This window comes from Mytilus edulis, chromosome 1 (genome assembly GCF_963676685.1).
Source record: "Mytilus edulis chromosome 1, xbMytEdul2.2, whole genome shotgun sequence".
In the NCBI taxonomy this organism is placed as follows: Eukaryota; Metazoa; Mollusca; class Bivalvia; order Mytilida; family Mytilidae; genus Mytilus; species Mytilus edulis.
The window spans coordinates 116495479-116518329 of record NC_092344.1 but is presented as its reverse complement, the minus strand read 5'-3'; the positions used below and the strand labels follow the sequence as shown (position 1 = coordinate 116518329).

Here is a 22851-nt window from a genome sequence, read left to right as displayed (position 1 = left end):
ATTAAATGTTATAATTAAGATGAAAAAATCATTTGGTTTGTAGTGAGATTTTAGAAGAAGAAAGATTCCGACAGGAAGAAGAGATGAGAAGAGATAACCGGAGGATACAAGATATAAATTGGAGTATGTATAATAAATAGGTCAAGTGGTCAAATAGACCAGAGATAGGTTTGAGATGTTGAAGTTCTCTACTAGTTAATGAAACCTGTACCTTTATAATGTATTATTATTAATAGATGTCTGTATGCTGTACTCATTGACTCTACCAACATTTTTAATTAAGTACAATACTGAATACAAAACAAAATGTTCATATTTTTTTCAATTAAAATTTTTTTTAAAAGAGTACTTTAACACTAAACTTCCAAGTAAGCTGTTCTAAGCAATTGTTTTAGGTGCTCTGTGTTTAGAATGCTTTTTGTGTCAAATTCTCCTTCATCCCTAAAAATAACCAACCAATCATTTAAATTATACTGACTCTGCTTTTTCTTAAATTCTTAAATATTCTTTATAAATAATGCCTGTAACTGATTTTTAGAAATAATGAAAAAAAAAAAATTATTTGTGAATAAAGTTTTGAGCTACTTTTTATGTAATTTAACAAAAACATTACTCAATTTGCTTTCGCAGTTTCTGAATTAGACAGTTTTGATGCAAGGCTTATTATAAACACATATACAATATGATGGTTTCTATGAAAGAACAAAAGGAGTGTTTTGTATATCTATGATCAGTGATGATTATTGTATTTTACTAAGAATGTGACCCTCTCCCAGCAGCCCCTTGTTTCAGGTATTTATTTGTTGACTTACATCATTATTTGACATGTTTACCCCCTATTAAAAACTTTTCTTCCTGTAAGGAAGTTAGTACTTATTGGGATTACATGCAAATTATTTAAATTGTTTCAAATTTTAGGAAGGAAATTAAATAATTGTCCAATTGATTTTGTTTGTGAAGGAGATCAATACCTGGCTGACAAGATACACAAATCTTCATTGAGTGTTTTTAGTTTTGTGGCTTTTGTTCGAACTGACTCCATTATCATGCAGACAAACTTCATCGACTCGAAAACGCTGATAAATATTGGTTTCCCTGTCTTGGGCCTCATCATGTGAAGTTCATTTAAGTTTGTTGAAGAGATTTTTGTTTTTACAAATTCTCAAAATGAGTTTCAAGCGAGCTGGTTTGAGATTGTCTGCAAAATTTAAAAGGAATTCGGACAAGGAAAACAGTAAATATAGTGTTGGAATTTATAGAAAGACTTTTTGGGATTGAAATGTGATTGTTGTTGTTGATATTGAATTAATTGTGTTTGGAAAAAATAATTATCATTTCAGTCAAAAATGTTATTTAAAACTAACGAGACTGTTTGATTGAAATCTATAATGAAAATGTTTAAAAAGATCACTAGATATGGGAAAAATAATGGATGGATAACCTGATATAGAAAACATTGATGAAAAAAGTAGCAGGTGCTATGGATTAAAAAATAATTGTTACCAATTGAAGTTAATTGATACTTACTTGTTAATAATTATTTTTATTGTAGACTGATTATAGTGCAATGATACACAGGGTAGTTATCATACTTGTTTCTTGTAATACTTTCGTGGTTTCAACTATGAGATAAAAACTGGAACAATTTCATTCAGCAATGCTAATGCTATATATTCTCTTATGACAAAATGTTATTAAGAGAATATATTAAGTTGTATTATCCAGGTATTATAAAGTTTTCATGTGATTAACAAAATTGTTTTAATTTCAGGATCAAGTGGATCTGATATTGAGGAACCACCTCCCAAGCCAGCACGACCCCAGTACCCTGCCATGTCACCCACGGGTTCCACACCCAATCTGGCAATCAACCACAGCATAGCATCTCTACCACACCACTGGAACAGTACAACAAACCTGCCCATAGGACATAGTACCCCATCAGGACCTAGTCCACAACACCCTCCTCCAGGAACCATTCCAAGGATGTCAGAGCAGAAAGTGAATGATCTTGGTCCAAGGGAGATAAATCTCCAACATTACTTTCCGTCATCATCAGGATATACTGCTGTATCATCAGTCCCTCCTATCCATCAGGATAATCATAATGACTTTGTGCAAGGACACTCTCAAATACCTGGGGAAAGAGGTCTGGTGTACCCTCGGTACCAAGTTCCTCGTAATCCCCAGGAATGTGCTGAGATATTTGGTGGACATTATGAATCCACTTCCCCTCGGGGTTCAGCTGTGATAAATGACAATTATACTCAGGAAGGCCAATCAGAAATGCCAGTAAGTTTTTTAGTCATCTTATATCTCAACTATTTAATATGTATGCTTCTCTCAAGAACGTAGAAAGAAACAAATAATAACTCTGGTCTGTTTGTTTTTATGTTCGTAAGTCTTAATTTAGTCTTTTTTGCATATAATATCTTGTAACTATATCAGACGCACTTTACTTCCAGTATTTTAGATTTATTTTATATGGTAAAACAAATTTAAACAATTTCAAAAATTTAACAGTTATTGCTCTAATGCCTACAAAAAAGAATATTCCTCTAATGAAACTTTCTTTGACTAGTTTGTTTCAGTATTAATTAAGTAAGTTTGTGTAATTTAAGGGGGCTCGCGGGTCTAAATCAAATTTTTTATTTAATATAGGATTTCTCTATATTTTTCTATAGATGAACTTTATCTTATACTTATAAAAAAAAATGGGGTCACTGTTCATTTACGATCACAATCTGCCTTTGAAAGAAGCATACGTTTTTGTTAATGTCCTTTTTTTCTGTTGAACTAATAGGAGAAATAGCGGTAATATCGAAATAAAAAAAGAATTAAATTACAGAAATCGCTTAAATTTTACAATTATTTAGTTTATGTACAGCTTATTCAAAAACAACAATAAAAAATATAGGTCACCGATGAGTTAAAAAAGATATTTCAATTTTAATGCCAAAAAATGGCATTTTTGCACCAAAGGGAGATAATTTGGAGCTTTTTCAATGATATATACATTTTAAAAGTCACCCTGGGCCAACACAAATTGATTTTTTGGAATGATTTTTGTACCATATTATAAAGTAACAACTACTAAAGGTAATAAATAGAATTTGTAATGAAAAATTTAAGTTTAATTTTTTTTCTGAAAATCTTATACCCGCGAGCCTCCTTAATAACATCAAGAGGGAGGTTAATAGAACATCATTCTTTTAATCTGTTATTTTAAATGACAAAATGATAGAATCTGAAAATTTGAATGTAAATCTTTTTAGGACTGGGAATTCCGTGAACCATTAGTGCTAAATAATAATCACCATGATGAATCTGATCCAAATGTGATAGAACAGCGATTACAACAGCAACAACAACAGTTAGAAGAAGATGCAAGATGGCTTCAGGCCTCGGAGAAAAATCTGGTAAGAATTATTAATAAAGAGATAAAAATGAAAATATTGTTAGTGAACGATGACAAAACTATGAATATTTGAAAGTGGTGTTGAGCTTAGGCCATAGGTCAAAGTTTCACAAACTACTTCCATGACATAAAACACAACATTTTTGGGATGTTGATTTAACATTCAGTTCGATGTTCCCCCTTTTACTCTTATTCCTTTTATTTGTTATTCTATGACAAATTTTTTAAAAGAAGCTTACCATAAAGCAGCATCAATTTACTGTAAATTCAGAATTTATTGCGATGTTTTATTATTGAGAAAACTGCGACAGGGTTATAATCTCAAAAGTTGAAACTCACATTTTGAAATAATCTATATGAATTAAACATGATTGTTCTAAATATCCCAAAAATTTAAATTGCATTTTTGTCTAAAATGACAAATTGCAATAATAAATGCATGCAATAATTTCTAGATTTACAGTAGTTATATCATTATAATTTTGCAATATGTAATTCCATGCTATCTTTTATTTGAAAATTGAAAACCTAACTTTTTTAAAGGGCAGAGATAAATATGCTGTTCCTGTTAAACCTAAAAACAGAGAATCTACAAAAGAAAATGCTCCACCAGTGCAAATGGTAGAAACAAGACCAACAATAACAATCCAGAATAGAATTTCAGGTATGTAATTATATAGTAGAATTTATACAAAAGCACTGTTGTACTTAAACTACATCTAATTTTTATCTACAAACGGTAAGTGCAGAATAAGCAAAGTATGTTTATATTAAATGGGAATGTGTTGTGCATTTTTAGCTCACCTGTCCCGAAGGGACAAGTGAGCTTATGCCATCACTTGGCATCCGTCGTCGTCCGTCGTCTGTCGTCCGTCGTCTGTCGTCGTAAACTATTTCAAGAATCTTCTCCTCTGAAACTACTGGGCCAAATACTTTCAAACTTTAACTGAATGTTCCTTAGGGTATCTAATTTATAAATTGTATCCGAAGTTTTGATCTATCAACAAACATGGTCGCCATTGCTAAAAAAAGAACATAGGGGTCAAATGCAGTTTTTGGCTTATAACTCAAAAACCAAAGCATTTAGAGCAAATCTGACATGGTGTAATATTGTTTATCAGGTCAAGATCTATCTGCCCTGAAATTTTCAGATGAATCAGACAACCCGTTGTTGGGTTGCTGCCCCTGAATTGGTAATTTTAAGGAAATTTTGCTGTTTTTGGTTATTATTTTGAATATTATTATAGATAGAGATAAACTGTAAACAGAAATAATGTTCAGCAAAGTAAGATTTACAAATAAGTCAACATGACGGAAATGGTCAGTTGACCCCTTTAGGAGTTATTGCCCTTTATAGTCAATTTTTAACCATTTTTCGTAAATCTTAGTAATCTTTTACAAAAATCTTCTCCTCTGAAACTACTGGGCCAAATACTTCCAAACTTTAACTGAATGTTCCTTAGGGTATCTAGTTTGTAAATTGTATCCGAAGTTGTGATCTATCAACAAACATGGTCGCCATTGCTAAAAATAGAACATAGGGGTCAAATGCAGTTTTTGGCTTATAACTCAAAAACCAAAGCATTTAGAGCAAATCTGACAGGGATAATATTGTTTATCAGGTCAAGATCTATCTGCCCTGAAATTTTCAGATGAATCAGACAACCTGTTGTTGGGTTACTGCCCCTGAATTGGTAATTTTAAAGAAATTTTGCTGTTTTTGGTTATTATCTTGAATATTATTATAGATAGAGATAAACTGTAAACAGCAATAATGTTCAGCAAAGTAAGATTTACAAACAAGTCAACATGACGGAAATGGTCAGTTGACCCCTTTAGGAGTTATTGCCCTTTATAGTCAATTTTTAACCATTTTTCGTAAATCTTAGTAATCTTTTACAAAAATCTTCTCCTCTGAAACTGCTGGGCCAAATACTTCCAAACTTTAACTGAATGTTCCTTAGGGTATCTAGTTTGTAAATTGTATCTGAAGTTATGATCTATCAACAAACATGGTCGCCATTGCTAAAAATAGAACATGGGGGTCAAATGCAGTTTTTGGCTTATAACTCAAAAACCAAAGCATTTAGAGCAAATCTGACGTTGGGTAATATTGTTTATCAGGTCAAGATCTATCTGCCCTGAAATTTTCAGATGAATCAGACAACCTGTTGTTGGGTTGCTGCCCCTGAATTGATAATTTTAAGGAAATTTTGCTGTTTTTGTTTATTATCTTGAATATAATTATAGATAGAAATAAACTGTAAACAGCAATAATGTTCAGCAAAGTAAGATCTTCAATTAAGTCAATTTGACCAAAATTGTCAATTGACCCCTTAAGGAGTTATTGCCCTTTAAAGACTTTTTTCACAATTTGTTCATCATGTTGACTTACTTTAAAAAATCTTCTCCTTTGAAACTGCTGTATCAATTTCAGCCAAACTTAGGCTAAATGAGTTTCAGAGTATCTAGTATAAATTTTATATTTTATTTCTTTGTATGTCAAGAAACATAGCTCCTATGGCTAAAATAGAACATAGGAGAAAATGATTATTTTTTTTTGGCTTTTGAAGAAGATAGGACGATCCAAAAAACATTTAAATAAATTGAAAAGCCAAAATAATCATTGATGAGAGATTTAACCAAAAGAATTAAGGTGAGCGATTCAGGCTCTTGAGAGCCTCTTGTACTTAGAGTGATGGGAATTTGAAATATGCAATAAAAGTGTTGTTTCTTTGTCTGGTCTTGTCAAGTGTGTGGTGATTTTGTGTCATTATTGCCATTGAGAGACTTTCACCAAAAGGATAAGGATGAACAAATATTACAGGTCACTGTTTGGTCTCTCATATAGACAACTCAGGGTTGGAATGTTGGTTTTTTTTCAAATTGAAACTAAAGGCAGGAGTCCCTCAAGGGTCAATCTTGGGCACTTTTCTTTTTTTCCTGTTTGTAAATGACATAATAGATGAACAACCAAATAAAACTGTTTGAAGGCGATACATGTTAATATTGTGTTTTAGACGGTGAGAAATCAGCAGCAGAATTCTTAGGGCAAGATCTAGAGTCATTAAATCAGTTGGCAGAAGATTTGGGTGTAACATGCAATGCAGATAAAACTAAATCTATGTCCTTTACGAGAAAAAGTAATGTTGATGTGACAGCATTATGCATGAATATAATACACCTCTAGAAAATATATCAGAACATAAACATCTTGGCATAACTCTATCATATAATGTCAGATGGGCACGTCAAATACAGAGTATTATACAAAAGCTTGTAGACGTCTTAATATCATTATACCAAAAAAATAAAATTGATGGATATTCTCTAGAAAGACTTTACATTGCCTTTATTAGACTATTTTTTTGGAATATGGGAATATAATTTGGAATAACTGTACAAAAGAAGGATTTGATCTAATTGAGTCTGTACAATTAGATGCTGCTAGAGTTGTATCTGGGCTTCGAAAAGGAACACCTAGATAGAAACTATATAAGGAATTAGTTTGGGGTTCTCTCTAGAATAGGCGACAGAAAAACAACTTATTGTTTCTTTATAAAACAATTTATGGCGATGTTCCTTATTAAATTGCCGGAGATGTCTTGTCATATGCAAACCCTTAAGTTCAATTCAAAATGATTCTCTGTGTCAGAACTTTTGGTTGCCCACCATTTATGAAAACGTCCATTGAGCGGCAGCATCCTTTTGCGTCAATTACTGTTTTTCATGGGTATCATTTGCGCCAAATTTTGTTTTCCAAATGTATCAATTACGCCAATATTCGGAACAGTTCAACTCATTTGCGCCAATTTACCTGTACACATATCTATCATAAATATTAACTATTAATATATATTTATTCTTATCTTGGCTTAAAAAGTATCATATGTTCGAAGATATTTCACCAAGAAGATGAGAATCTGGAGAGAAATGACTTAACATGCATTAGAAGGTCAATGTACAGAGAGAGAATAAAACTTAAAATTATTGATTTGATGAATATTTAATAAAGATATACCAAAAGAGAAGAAAATAGAAGCTTTTCCTGATTATGTTTTAGCCACATATGTAGATGACACAGTGCTTTGTTCCCACCATGCATATTGGCTTTATCATTATTAGGAATTATTATGAACTGTTTTTTTGTATTTCAACCTTTCTTTGTTTATGCTTTTGGACAATAAAGTGAAGTTACAAGCTACTACATACATTTAATTGGAAGTACCCATGCAGCAGCAGTAAGAAGATATGTTTCAGAAAAGAAAACATTTGCTGTGTAAACTGCCGGTTCCAACTACACATAATGGTGTAGGGAAGTCGTTTTTCTTCTAATTGGTGCAATCATATGTTTTATATTGGCGCAAATGATACCATGTAATTTGTGGCGCAAACATAGCATTGGAGAAAAAAAGTTGTGGCGCAAAAGGACGCATTTTTGGCGCAAACGGATCTCTTCCCATTGAACTACATGTCATAGTTCTTAGATTTTATTTATACAAATATTAATCGAGAACACATCTTGAATTAATTGCTAGTGTCAAAGTTTATGACATTTACTTTGCATGTATCAGTCTCTTTGCCTCTTATGAACTATAGTCTATAGTCAATAGTCTATGAACTATCACAAATATATTATCTACTATCAATTTAATCCGTTTTATATGAGAGAGCTTTGTATACTCTTTGTCTTTTGTCCAATCTTTTTGTTTAAATGTACGTTTGATATTTGAACAATAAACAATAAAATGTTTGAAATTGAAATGACTGTAACCAATTGGCCTTCTACTATGAGCAAAACTTCTAGGAGTTCTTAAAAAAAATATTGAAAAAATACAACTTAAATGAAAGCCAGTTATAACATAAGGGAATCAAAGACAAAACTGGACTACAAGCTCCTAGTTTGGGAGAGATACATAAAGAATTTGGCATGTTAAACATACTAAACCCTACCCTATACCAAAATAGTGGTGTAACATCACATCACAAAACAAACTGTAAAATCAGTTGGAAATGGCTTGATTATTTCAAAACACAAAAACTGTAACCAGAAACACAGGAGGACACAAAGTATTATCTAAGAATAATCTCATTCACTATAATATACGCTATTTCAAAGCCAGACTAAAATATTAATCAGTACCCCTTCAACAGCTTTAGTGTGTGGACAACATGTGCAGTCGTAGAATATTGTATGATAAACAAATATTATTATTATATTACTAAGCATCTGATATAAAACTTTAAAAACATATCTCTTGTCGAAATAATTTTAATAAAACTATTTGACCAAAAAATATAAGAATATAAAATGCAACCTTTCTTCTTTAACATTGAGTCATAAGTTCATGTACAATTTGTTTTATTTTCAGGAGGGAGTCGTAGCAGTAGTACTAGTGGGTCAGATGGTCTTATATCTCCTAAATTGGTAAGAATCAACTGAAACATAAAGTATTCAGATCTTATAGTTTATATATATTTTTTTAATCTCACTAGCTGTCAAATTCATGTTCACCGATTTGACTCAAATTCTCATTTTTTGGTATAAATGAAGAAAACTGCTTAATGAATGCAGTTTTCTGTCTATATTTTCTGTGTGGAACCATGATGTTAGCCAAGACACAACAAAATAATTATAGGGAAAAGTCTCACCAATTATAACGTATTTTATTGTGTTTGCACGTACTTTTCCAATACATAAAAGTTGATGTAAAACAAGAAAAATAAAGAAAATTTACAACATATGCAGATTTCTTCAGTGGTAAATAGTAATATATTTTTTTTTTATAATTTTTTTTTTTAGCACCTTTTAGCTCAGTATTGTTAGGAAAAATTAAAAACATATATAGTAACTTTTCAATTTGCATTAATATTTGGGCCAAATAAGCGCCATTACCGACCAATCCCTTTTAATTTTCAGTACAATACTACAATTTTTACATAAACATTGTTTACAAAGGAAATTAAATGTGTATGTACTTTTTCAGCCTGAACCCCCACCATCACCTGGAATTGATCGGACTAATGATCCAGTTTATGATAATACCACAAATGTTGTGAGAGCTGTTATGACATTTACAAAGGGACTTAACTCCATGAAACCAGAATTATACATTGACCATATCAAGGTTTGTAAGAAAGTACAAATTCTACCACTGCATTCTAAAGAATATTTAATTAAATAAACTAGATAAAATGTGTTAGTGTTTATAAAAAGTTAACTTTGAATATTTGAGAAATTTTCCATTTTTCTTTGGATGCAATTTTGGTGTAAATGTAAATGTCATTAGATTTGTTTATTGTGTCTTTAATATTGACTTATATAATAAAATATATTAAGGGATAGTTTTCAGTATAGTATATATTTTTTTTTGAAATTTTATTCTTGACACATTACAGGATATTGGACTTCAACTTCGGGGTTTGTTAGCCTGTGTAGATGATTTTTTACAACAAGTTCGTCAAAAAGAATTTGAAGAGGTAATTTGTTTTTTATCATACTGCTAGAAAAAGGCTATTATTTCAACTTGGAATTATTTTTAATTGTGGAATTTGCATAATTTCTTGTGCTTGAAAATTTTTAATAAATTCCATGTTTATTCTGTATTATAAAGTTCTGTGTGGCGCACCAGAAAACACAAGAACCAAGCCAAATAAAAGTGTTTCTGAAAAAAAAATAAATGGTTCTTCATACAAAAGAATCATATGGAATAACCATGTACTGTCTCAGACTAATTTTTATGAGGACAAGACTGAAGTAGCCAAGTTTGCTGAAAGTCATATCTTTTCTGCCTAAATGATAAATCTGTCAATTTTCAAGTGCTATTGAAATGTTCATAATCAAGGACAGTTACTCAACTTTTCATAAATGGTTATAAAATCTTATTTAGCAAGTTAAGTTCCCTTTGTATGTGTTAGTAAATCGATGCTTTGGCACAGTAAACAGGAAAATAAGCCACTGAAATGTACACAATAATGTATTTTTTCATTTGAATATTTTTTAATCTTCCATTTGCTACACTCTGTAGGTTCAGATGTCACAAAAGGTATTATCCACAGACATGGCTGCTTTAATAAGTTCAATGAAACTCGCCCAACAGTATGCCTTGACCACTGTGGATGCTGAATACAGAAAAGGAATGCTCAAAGCTGCCCATGTATTGGCTGTTGACTCCAAAAATTTATTAGATGTTATTGATAAAACTAGATTGAAAAAAAGCTGATAGCTCAAATATCTGGGTATTGTTTGAAAACTAATGACTTCATTATTTCACATTATAATATAGAATGTTATTATGCTGATTTTACTAAATATTTTCATACTGAATTCTTATAATTAAAGTTAGAAATTTTCCATTTGAATTGTGCTCAAATTTTGATGAGATTTTGATCTTGCCTTAGCATATATGTACCATGTAAACATTGGTCATTTTATTGCATGTCTCCAGTCTCATATTTCTAATTTTACAGTTTTGAAAAACATGTCAACGGTATGAAAAGGTACTGATTTTACCAATATTTTTAAACAATCTAGTGTCATGTTTTGTTAACGTTTTACAAGAAAACATCAAATGTCTATCTGCAATTCATGATATTAAATTTAATTGTTTACAAAATAACTATTTGATTTTCTAGCAATGTACAAATTTATTTATTTGTTCTTGAAATCTGTATTTTAGCTTGACTTTTTAAAAACAATATTTATTTTATGTACAAAAACACTATGGTGCTATTGTGTTTTGTTTGTCTTTTAGACATATCCCTGAGAGAAAACACTCCACAGCCTTTGCTTACTGTCCATGTCTACAAAGAAAGAAACAATTATTATTTGGTTGTGAAATGGAATAAGTGTCCTTGTTTTAGTATTATGTTGAGGCCAAGTTTCTTTAAGGGGGTTTTGAGGATTTACACACTGTTTTTATAAGACTTTGAGAATCAAATTTTGATAGACTGTAGCTTTTTTTAATGTTCAAGATGTGTATTGTTAGCATCAAATTCTTCAATGCTATGAATTGTTAAACCATTTTAGGAAATTTGCTAGTCATTTGCAGAAACTCATTAATCCATGGTAATATTTAAGATACAAATATTTGTGATTATTATTGAATTCTTGTCCAATGTTGCTGTGTTATTTCTAGTTTGAAGTTGGAATGGTCTCAGGCTGGTGTACATAATGACATAATCCTTTAGATTCTCAAATGGTAAAGCAATCTGTGTTATAATAACAAAATTTACAAATCTGCTCTTGTATTCTGTTCACATTGCAAAAATAAAACTGCTTGAATCTGTGTAAGATATTTTTTCTAAATGACTTTCACATTTCTTGAGTTTCAAGTACACAGGATTTGGTACACATGGTAAAATTTGAAACTTCTTAGCTGCTTCACAAGTCAAATAGTAATCTAGTTTATTTCTTTACCAGTTTAGTTAGTTAAATAGAAATGCATTAGCATCTTCCTTTTTCACAAAGTTTTGAATGAACGAAGAGAATTGATTGAATGTGATATAAAAGTATATGTTAACAGATACACCTTGTTTTAATATGTAAATATTGCTTGTAAAAGATATATAAATGTGGATGTGTGCAATATTTAGGTGATCTATATCATTATTGAGTGTGATTGATGTATAGAGAATAACTGATCTACTACAAAATAATATAACTACTCCATGACATACACATATACATATTTAAAGCAATTTAAAGCTTGCCTCTATTATATATATTGCGGTCATCTCCAGTTGAATTGTAATATTAAATTATAAAGACCAAAGCATTTGTGAGTTTAAACCTTTGATAGTATTTGTATATTTAGTTTATCTTGTTAAAGAGAAAGTAGATTTACTCTCATAAAAGAAGTGAACCCATTGCAATAAAGTTACTTCTTTATCTTTTGATTAGGTGACACTAAATTGAACAAGTTTATGTAACAAATAGCCATTTTGTAATATTCAGACAAAATAAGTTTATAATATCATGCAAACAATATAATTACATTGTCGTCTTGTTCATTCCTATGTTTCAGTTTACATATATATAGGTTAATTAAAATTAAATACATATATTTCAGAAAAAATAGGTTTTTAATTGAAGGGTGTCATTGTGTATCTGATGGTGTCATCTTTTTAATTCCATATGAGTGTACATATCTTTAAATAATTCTATTTATAAAGTACCATTATTCCCACCAGTATTGTGTTTGTATCATGTAAATATCCATCTTGTAAACTTCTCATATGTCTCATCATTAAATAAAACTCACAAGAACAGCCATAAACTAGTTTGTTATTTTATTTAGTGGTCTTGCCATTGAGCATAACCGTTATCCTTTATATTGACATTCCACAACAAACATTAATGCATTCTTCTAAGACACTTTCATTTTTATCCAGCCTGTGACATCTATGTCACGAAAGTAAGTCTTGGCAATCCAGGATTCTGTCTTTGGCAGTGTCAACCTATTTTATAATATTTGTACAGAGGCTTGTTAAAGACCAAAATACAGTATCCAAAACATAATATTTTCGTTTACCAGTATTTTACTGATAAATGGACTTTTTTAGTTTTTTTAGTAGATAATGACTGAAGCAAACTGTTTTTTTTCATTTTCAGTATTTTTCTGATTGATGAACTTGTGTTTTACAGTCAAAATTTACAGGCAGTCTGAGATTTAATTTTTGACATGATAAATTTTTAAACCTTCATGGATTGTTTAAAATTTGGAAAGAGCTAATCTTCAATTCCAAGAAAAAGTTTCTAAAAAAAAAGCTTGATTTTTTTTTTAATTCCATATTTTACCGATAAATAAACTCATCATAGATTGAAATTTTATATTTGCAATAGACTTGCGCTTCGTCTACAAAATACTCAACAGTAATGTTCGAATAAAAAAATGATAAAATAGGCAAATAAAGTAAGAAGTTTACAAGCATTGAGGACCAAAAATTCAAAGTTATGTAAACAGTTAATTTATAAATATGACCATATCAATGATAATTCACTTTAACACAGAAGTGGTCACATTTTAAGTCAACATTACACTTTTACAAAGGCACTGGCAATCGTAGGGGAAACAGAGGGTTCCCCTAACCGATTTACAAATTTTTATTATGTGAGTCTACTATGATGAGTTACAGAAAGAATTTAGGTTTAGTTCTGTTTATATGAATGTTACTGAAATTACAGGTTTTGGAAAACTATTTTCTAAACGCCTTCACATGTTGAACTGAATTAACAAAGTAACAGTCAACAAAATATAACATATAAAACTGAAAAACTTAGCAACTTAAAACCCACAAAAGACTTGGGATGATCTCCTGCTTCTCATGTGGCAGTCTTTCTGCTGCTCCTGAAAGTACAAATGCTATGAAAAATCTAATTCAGTGATGTTCTTATTCAAGGAACTGAGATTTGGACTGGATTTATCCAGCAGATAGTGTTTATTGGCCACCCATCTTGTAAAATTTTCATCCATCAGCATTACCTAAAACGAAATTGAAAACTAGTATAGACAGATTTTTTTTTCAGGATTAATGCCTTTGAAATATAAGTGTGACTTTCCCAATAAGGTTTCTGGTTTAAATATTATATGCCAAACCAGACTTGTATTAAATTAATCTCATTGACACTTTCTCATTGCTTTGGAAATAGGCTTGGCCCCCTTGGTTGAAACCTCTGCTGGGTGGACTATTCCCTGGAGGTATCATCAGCTCAGTAGTCATACTTTGATACTGGCATGATGTATAACAAACTTTTCTAAAATTATCTGTTTCGTAATTTTAAAATCATATAGACACTTAGGTTTCAAGTGAATTTGTTTGTACACAGGGCAAAGTTTACCTTAGATGAATTAGGCTAATTTTTGAAAAGTCTTTAAGTTTAGTCAATTATCAGGCTAATTTTGTCATTTTTAGCTCACCTCACCTGAAAGGTCAAGTGAGCTTTTATCATCACTTGGCGTCCATCGTCATCATCTGTTTACTTTTACAAAAATCTTCACTGAAACTACCGGACCAAATTTAACCAAACTTAGCCACAATCATCACTAGGGTGTCTAGTTTTAAAATATGTCTGTTGACCCTGCCTGCTAACCAACATGGCCGTCATGTCTAAAAAAAGAACATAGGAGTAAAATGCAGTTTTTGGCTTACATCTCTGAAACTAAAGCATTTAGAGCAAATATGACATGGGGGTAAAAATGTTCATCAGGTTAAGATCTATCCGCCCTCAAATTTTCAGATGAATCTGACAACCTGTTATTGGGTTGCTGCCCCTGAATTGGTAATTTTAAGGAAATTTTGCAGTTTTTGGTTATTATCTTGAATACTATTATAGATAGAGATCAACTGTATACAAAAATAATGTTCAGTAAAATAGATCTACAAATAATATTGCCCTTAATAGTCAATTTTTTACTTTTTTGGTAAATTTTTGTAATCTTTAACAAAAATTTTCTCTGAAATTACTGAAAAAAAATTAACCACACTTGGCCATAACCACCATTAGGGTATCTAGTTATACCCCCGCTTTAAAAAAGGGGGGGTATACTGTTTTACCTCTAACTGTCCGTCCATCAGTCCGTCCGTCCGTCAGTCAGTCCGTCCCATGAAACTTTCGTCACATTTTTCTCAGGAACTACACATCCACCCTTTCTGTAATTTGGTATCAACTTTTATATATGTCAGCCATACCGTGTGATGCGTTTTCAGATTCATCACTTGACAACTTCCTGTTAACCGAACACTTGTCTGATTTTACACATGATAGCCAAGTTGAAAATTTTCGTCACATTTTTCTCAGGAACTACAATACAAGGATTTCTGAAATTTGGTTTCAGGATTTATATAAGTCAGCTATACCGTGTGATGCGTTTTCAGATTCATCACTCGACAACTTCCTGTTTACCGAACACTTGTATGATTTTACACATGATAACCAAGTTGAAAATTTTCGTCACATTTTTCTCAGGAACTGCAATACAAGGATTTCTGAAATTTGGTTTCAGGATTTATATAAGTCAGCTATACCGTGTGATGCGTTTTCAGATTCATCACTCGACAACTTCCTGTTTACCGAACACTTGTATGATTTTACACATGATAACCAAGTTGAAAATTTTCGTCACATTTTTCTCAGGAACTACAATACAAGGATTTCTGAAATTTGGTTTCAGGATTTTTATAAGTCAGCTATACCGTGTGATGCGTTTTCAGATTCATCACTCGACAACTTCCTGTTTACCGACCACTTGCATATTTTTACACCATTAATATTATCCACTTGCGGCGGGGGTATCATCAGTGAGCAGTAGCTCGCAGTTTCACTTGTTTAAAATATGTGTCTGATCATCCTGCCATCCAACCAACAGAACATAGGGGTAAAATCCATTTTTTTGTCGAGCCTGCGACTTTTGTCCCAAAAAGCTGGACATAGGGATAATGATCTGCCAGCAGAGCCGGCGGCATTAGCTTACTTCTTAAAAGCTTTATATTTTAGAAGGTGGAAAACCTGGATGCTTCATACTTTGTATATGGATGCCTCATGTTACCAAGTTTCCGTCATTCACATGTCCAATGTCCTTGACCTCATTTTCATGGTTCAGTGACTAGTTGAAAAAAAAGTTAAGATTTTTTGTAATGTTAAATTCTCTCTTATTATAAGTAATAAGTAATAAGATAACTATATTTGGTATGTGCATGTCTTGCAAGGTCCTCATGCCCGTCAGACAGTTTTCACTTGACCTCAACCTCATTTCACGGACCAAGGTTAAGTTTTGGTGGTCAAGACCATATCTTGGATACTATAAGTAATAGGTCTAGAATATTGGGTGTATGGAAGGACTGTAAGGTGTACATGCTCAACTTGCAGGTTTCATCTGACCTTGACCTTATTTCATGGTTCAGTGGTTATAGTTAAGTTTTTGTGTTTTGGTCTGTTTTTCTTATACTGTATGCAATAGGTCTACTATATTTGGTGTGTGGGATGATTGTAAGGTGTACATGTCTAGCTGGCAGATGTCATTTGACCTTGACCTCATTTTCATGGTTCAATGGTCAAGTTAAGTTTTTGATTTTTTGTCTTTTTTTCTAATACTATATGCAATAGGTCAACTATATTTGCTGTATGGAAATATTTTATGATCTATATGTAGGTCATGCAGGTTTTATTTGACCTTGACCTCATTTTCACGGTTCATTACTCTGTTCACTTTTTGTGTTTTGGTCTATTTTTCTGAAACTATTAACAGTGGGTCAACTATATTTGTTGTATGGAAGAATTGTTAGCTGTACATGCCTGCCTGGCATGGTTCATCTGATATTGACCTCATTTTCATGGTTCATTGGTCAATGTTTAATTTTCTTGGTTAATGTTAAGTTTATGTGACAGTTGTAATAAAGCTTTATATTTAGGACTATCTACATAATATCAATAATGATTAGTAAAGAAGGCGAGACATTTCAGCGTGTGCACTCTGGTGGTTTATATCTCTGAAACTAAAGCATTTAGAGCCAATCTGATGGGTGGCAAAAATGTTCATCAGCCCTCAAATTTTCAGATGAATCTGACAACCTGTAAATTTTAAAGAGGGGGGGCAAGGGGGGTCCCAATAACAGCAAAACAGCAAATTGATTTGGCTCATAACAGATAACAAGGAATTAGAATGGACAAAAACAGATAACAGTAAATGAAATATTAAAATTATTCGGTCTTTGACAAATCAGTATTTCTTATTATGGATATAATCCTTTGTAATGCATTCCATTTTTTATGACTATGTTTTTAGTATTAATTTATGTATCTAGAATGTGTTTAAATTACTACTCAATATATTATAATATTTTTATACGCTCGTTTACGGAACGTATTATGGTATACTGTTGTCCGTCTGTTGTCAACATGTCGGACATTAACTCAAAAACTCTTTAACCATTTGCATTAAACTTTGGGAAATTGTTTATATCTATTGACGTGAGCTCCCTTTTTCTTCTTCTTTTTTTTTTGTATAAATTTTAGATTTTAAGTTTCTGGGTAATGGGTTTTTATTCAATAAAATTGATGTTTTTTTCAATTTTCTGATAATATCTCAAAAATGCTTTCACAAAGCAAGGAATTTTGGTGAATTGTTTATATCTATTAACATGAGGTAACTTTCAATTTTTATAAATTTAAGATTTTACGTTTCCGAGTGAACGGGTTTTATTAATTAAAAAGGGGTGATTTTCCAGTTTTCAAACATTAACACAAAAAAATGTTCAGCAGTTCTCATGAAACGTTGGTGTATTGTTTATATATTGACTGAAGCTTCATTTGTTGCTAATCAAAAAGTGACCTAAAAGAGTTTGAATATTCTGACTTTTTCTAAATGACCATTTAATGAGGTGTGTGATTTTTTCTTAATAAAACTATGAGGCAAAGTGGTATATAGGGTAGAAAAATCAAAAGCACCAATTATAAGCATGCAATTTATCAAGTACTTTTTGACACTCTTAAAGCAATTTATTCCACTATTTTCAACGGCCTTATTTTAACAATTTTTTTATCAGCTGAGGTTTTTGATTGTACCAAGTGTACTAGTAAGTAGAATACATAGTTTAGTAGGGAAACAATGGCTTGAAACGAAATAAATCTTTGTTTGTAATGAGTTAAGTGCAGCTTCGGACCCAAGTTCATGGTTGGAACTTTCATTGTACAATGCATTTGGTTTGCTTTGAAAAGAATTACAGAGATGAGTCTATGCACCATATTATATAAAAGGTTAAGCGGTTGTTAGGACCTAGTCCTTAATTGAGATCCTTGTCAGATATTCCTGGCCATATGTTTTCCTTTTTGTCATATTAAGAATTGTTTTAATTTAATATGTTCGTACGGAAAACAAGGAACATTATTCTCATACAAAAAATTAAGATAATTCTAAATACACATTCATAAAAAAAATGGAATTTATTACAAAGGATTATAAATCATAAAATATACTTGAATTGTCCTAGCTGGACCACACTTCTGTGATGGGTACATGTTAATGGAATCCTTCTCTGAATACGGGACAAACATATCAGTAGCGGTAGACCCCAATGGCCAATGATCTTCAATTTATACCGAATATTGACTGTCAAAAAAAATGCTAACATTCCAATTTTCAATAACAGTTAACAGCTAATACATTATCACAATAACAGATAACAAAAAAATCAAAAGCCCAATAACAGCTAACAAAGAATAAGACAATACAATGTAACAGCTAACAGCAAATATATTTTCAAAATAACAGATAACAAAGAATAAAATTGCCCAATAACAGCATAACAGTTAAACCCCTTGCCCCCCCCCCCCCCCCCTCTTTAAAGTAATTTTACCGAATTTTTGATGGATTGATTGTTGTTTGCTTTACGTCACATTAGCACGTTATATCGCAGCGAGAGCTAATTCGATTGGACATTTTTCAGTCTTTATATGACAGCAAAAATTTTTGAGGTTGTATATTGGTATTATGTCGTCATAGGCGTCGCAGTTGTCAGAGTCAGCGTCGTCCGAAGACAACTGGTTTCCGGATCATAACTTTATAAGTAAACCGAAATCAAAATTTTTTTAACACAATGTTTATAACCACAAAAGGAAACTTGGGATTAATTTTGGGGGTTATGATCCCTAAGGTTTAGGAATTAGGGGCCTAAAGGCGCCCAAAACAAACAATTATCTAGTTTCAGGACAATAAGTTGTGTATAAGTATTTCAACTGTTCTGAAATTGTACCACAATGTTTAATACCATAAGTAGAAGGTTAGGATATATTTTAAGGGTAATGGGGCAAACAGTCTAGGAATAAAGGGCCAAAAACAAGAATTTTTGTAATTTCAAGTCAATGAATTGGAGTTATCTTTCTTTGTCCAGAATGGTTGTTAAATCACCTAAAACCAATGCTCTATGAAATTTTCTTTTTCAGCTTCAATGGTGTGTCCATACTTGCCCCGACCGTTCAGGGTTCGACCTTTGCGGTCGTATAAAGCTGCGCCCTGCGGAGCATCTGGTTTATTATTATCTTAGATATCATTATAGTACTAGTATCTTATATCTTATACTATTAATTATGTTTTAACCTATGTGTACATGATTTCCAAGCATCAGTAAATGCAGGCGAGCGACACAGGCTCTTGGCAGCCTCTAGTTTTATTAGGCAAGAGTAAGGATACAATACCAGTTTGATTTACATCTGAAATGATCACACAACAATCAGAAACAAAGTGGGCTTTGATTATAATGTGTGCAAAATGGTCAATTTATTTAATTTAGTCAAATATCAGCAACGATCAGCAACGAGTCATTGAGACGTTTTACGACAAATATTCTATAATGTGTTGTTTTCATACTTTAATCCCAGTATAATTACTTTTGGAACCTATAATTTAGTCAAATATAATGGTATTATGCCTTAACGCTGGTTATTTCTCTAAAAGTCTTTTATACAATTTTCATTCGAACCAAAAGGACAAAGCATACATATACTTTGTAAATTAATATGAACAAACAAATAATCATATTCTTTTTAGCTCTCTAATGGCAATGTTGAATTTATTTTTGGTACGACTATATGACTTCTGCTCTGTAAATTTGTTTCAATTTCAACTTTTCGGATTAAATAGTCATCTCTAACTTTCAGTTTATCAAATTTCTCAATGAAGGTAGATATATGTATATATGGATGTTTTTAACGCCCTTTGACTGGCTAAGGTAGATAGGGTGTCTTCCTCTCTTTTGGATTTAAAAATACCAGAAAACAATCGGTCTAGATCTTTAATAAAATGTGCAAATTTTGATAGTAGTAGGTAATCCATGTATAAGAATTTCATTTTAATATAGAAAATGACATGTTTTATCATATTTATGGTTGTATTTTACAAACTTGAAAGCAGAATACTTTTGTGAGCTTCCTGTATAACTAATCTATAACACAAACATTTCATTGAAATCTGGAATATCATCTACCACATCTTATGTTACTGACATCGATTCTGTATACGACTGTTTACAGCTTCATTTTGGTTTTTTTTAAACTATGCAGAAACCATAACATCCTGTTTGTTGCCATACAGTATTATTGGTAATCTTGGTAAACTATTAGAGTTTACACTAGATGAATCCAATTTACAATTCATATCAAAGACAAGTTACAGTCTACTAATGCAGACATCCTTTTATGACATGTTGTGTCTAGTCGCCTTGCTGTGGTAAGAACATACGTTAATGGACTGTTTTCTGTACAGTACTTTCTACCTATTTAGAAATCGTCAAAATTTCCGTCACAACCCTTTTCGGTGCAATTACCTTTAAGCTACGAACAAGCTGGTTTGTCTTTAGTTGACGGAGTACTCTACTAGCATAAAGAACAACTTACTTGTGTTCAAAGCGGTTTAAAGTTCGTGTTTCCTGTCTATATGAAATTCAAACGGTTTATAGACTGTATAATGACTGATTGATTTGCGTAATTCTCATTAAGAATGACAAAAGCCCTCTATTCTAATTCTACACAGTTCCATTCAATTTTGAGGGTTTTTTTTTATTTCTTTTTTCGTATGACTTCTTTTTGGTGTTTCGGGTGGTGTTCATGTAATTTCTTTATCCGATATCGATGTTTAACGGTGTGGTTCTATTTCTGTTTTAGATACAGCGTAACCAACATATTTAAAACTGACCATAAAGAAAGAACATTGACCATGGGAAATAAGTATCCCGCTTCTTGAATTCACTAAAAGCCTTTCTGTAATCTATCTACATGTTCCTCGTTTATGAATCATTATACAGGGAATTATTAACATGATAGATCAAGCTCATGTTCATGTAACGGTCATTAAGTATCTCTTCTGTCCTTCCGACGGTCCGCTGGTATCCTGCTGGACTGCTGAACATCCCGAATCTAGACGGATCAACAGCAAACACATTGCGTTCTTTGTGGTTAATTCATTTTCTACCCCAGTGTTCCTGTCGAACGTATGTTGTTCTTTCCTTGCGTTTTTTTATTTGGCTTCTTTAGCAAATAAAAAACTGACTGCCATGAAAAAGTCAATAGTCCTGAAATTAACATTAAACATCAAGAAATAAAAATGTCTATCTATCCATCTCTATCTGATGATAACCACTTAAAGTCTTTTCATATCGATGACACTGCGATATTTATTTTTCGCCGGTTATCTCGGAAGGGTCTGGTAGTCATTTCTTGTACACTCGTTGAGTTGACGAAAATCGATACACAATCGCAGTTTTCCTTTTTTTTACTAAAGAGATCGAGGTGTATATGATTTCTTTATAACTTAATATGTTATTGTTTAAGCTTGTAACATTGATATCTTTTTATGGATATGCAAGCAATTGCCAAACTAGTTCAGTTCTACGTAGTTGACATTATGATATTGCTATTTTCTTGGGCATCTTTTAAACGATACCCAAAACATCATGCCTTCCATAGTTGACGTTATCTTAGTTATGTGTAACTAGATATACTATCGGCTTGTGCGCTGTGGTTACTAACATAACGGTATGTGGTCCGAAGTTTCTTAGTCTTTCATTTTCTATGTTGTGTCTTGTGTACTATTATTTGTCTGTTAACTTTTTATTTTAGCCATGGCGTTGTCAGTTTATTTTCGATCTAGGAGTTTGACTCTGCTCCCCCCCCCCCCCCCCCCCAAATGATATCTTTCGCCCCTCTTCTTTTGTTGCATGAATTTAAAGTATCATATAAATAATGACAACAGTAACATACCGCTGTTCGAAAGTCATAAATTGACGGAGAGAAACCAAATCCGAGTTACAAACTAAAACCGAGCGAAACACATCAACTATAAGAGGAAAACAACGAAACAGCAGAAACACTGAGGTGCAACAAAAAACAAAAGACGGCTCCTTAAGCACACTTGTTTTCCGTTTATAGGTAATACTAGTAGTTAGTCTAAAATTGAAATTGTATGGAAGGTCTCAATTCATACAGAATAAATTAAGACACAGAGCCAACATCATTAAAGCAGGAACCATACAATACAAGTAAATAATATTATTAGAGGATATATAAGCGCCCGCACCGTATGGCTAATCAGAATCAAGGCCAAATAAGCTGTGAATAGGAATGAATTACAAGAGTCGACAAAATATTTTGACGTGCATTTTATATGTCGTAGTGACGATCTTAGATAAAGCTTTGTGTTTTATAAATACAACCAAACTAAACAATAATGTTGTAATCTTTTATTTATGTCTTATTTAAAGAGGGAAACGTTTATTTTTCTCAATCTTTTGTTATGTCGGTTACGTAATCATAAGAACAGTATAAATTGCCAGCTTGCAAGTATAAGATGTACATTAGTATTTTAGTCCTAATCCTTTCATAAGAAGTGCAATACGTTCGTCACATGTATTTGGTAAACTGATCAGTTTAGGCAAGATAATTT

General features: G+C 31.9%; 1 protein-coding gene across 31 annotated transcripts in view; it reads left to right on the top strand.

Annotated features, from left to right (window-relative positions):
- LOC139502002 (focal adhesion kinase 1-like) overlaps positions 1–12696 on the top strand; it is a 64085-nt gene extending 51389 nt beyond the window's left edge. For all 31 annotated transcript variants that reach the window (XM_071291454.1, XM_071291521.1, XM_071291501.1 and 28 more), the window contains 8 exons: positions 44–123; positions 1772–2292; positions 3276–3419; positions 3962–4082; positions 8791–8846; positions 9406–9546; positions 9818–9898; positions 10447–12696. In XM_071291454.1, the coding sequence (XP_071147555.1) occupies positions 44–123; positions 1772–2292; positions 3276–3419; positions 3962–4082; positions 8791–8846; positions 9406–9546; positions 9818–9898; positions 10447–10641 (1339 nt within the window). In that variant the 3' untranslated portion in view covers positions 10642–12696. The remainder of the gene's footprint in view (positions 1–43; positions 124–1771; positions 2293–3275; positions 3420–3961; positions 4083–8790; positions 8847–9405; positions 9547–9817; positions 9899–10446) is intronic.
- The last annotated feature ends 10155 nt before the right edge of the window (positions 12697–22851 follow it).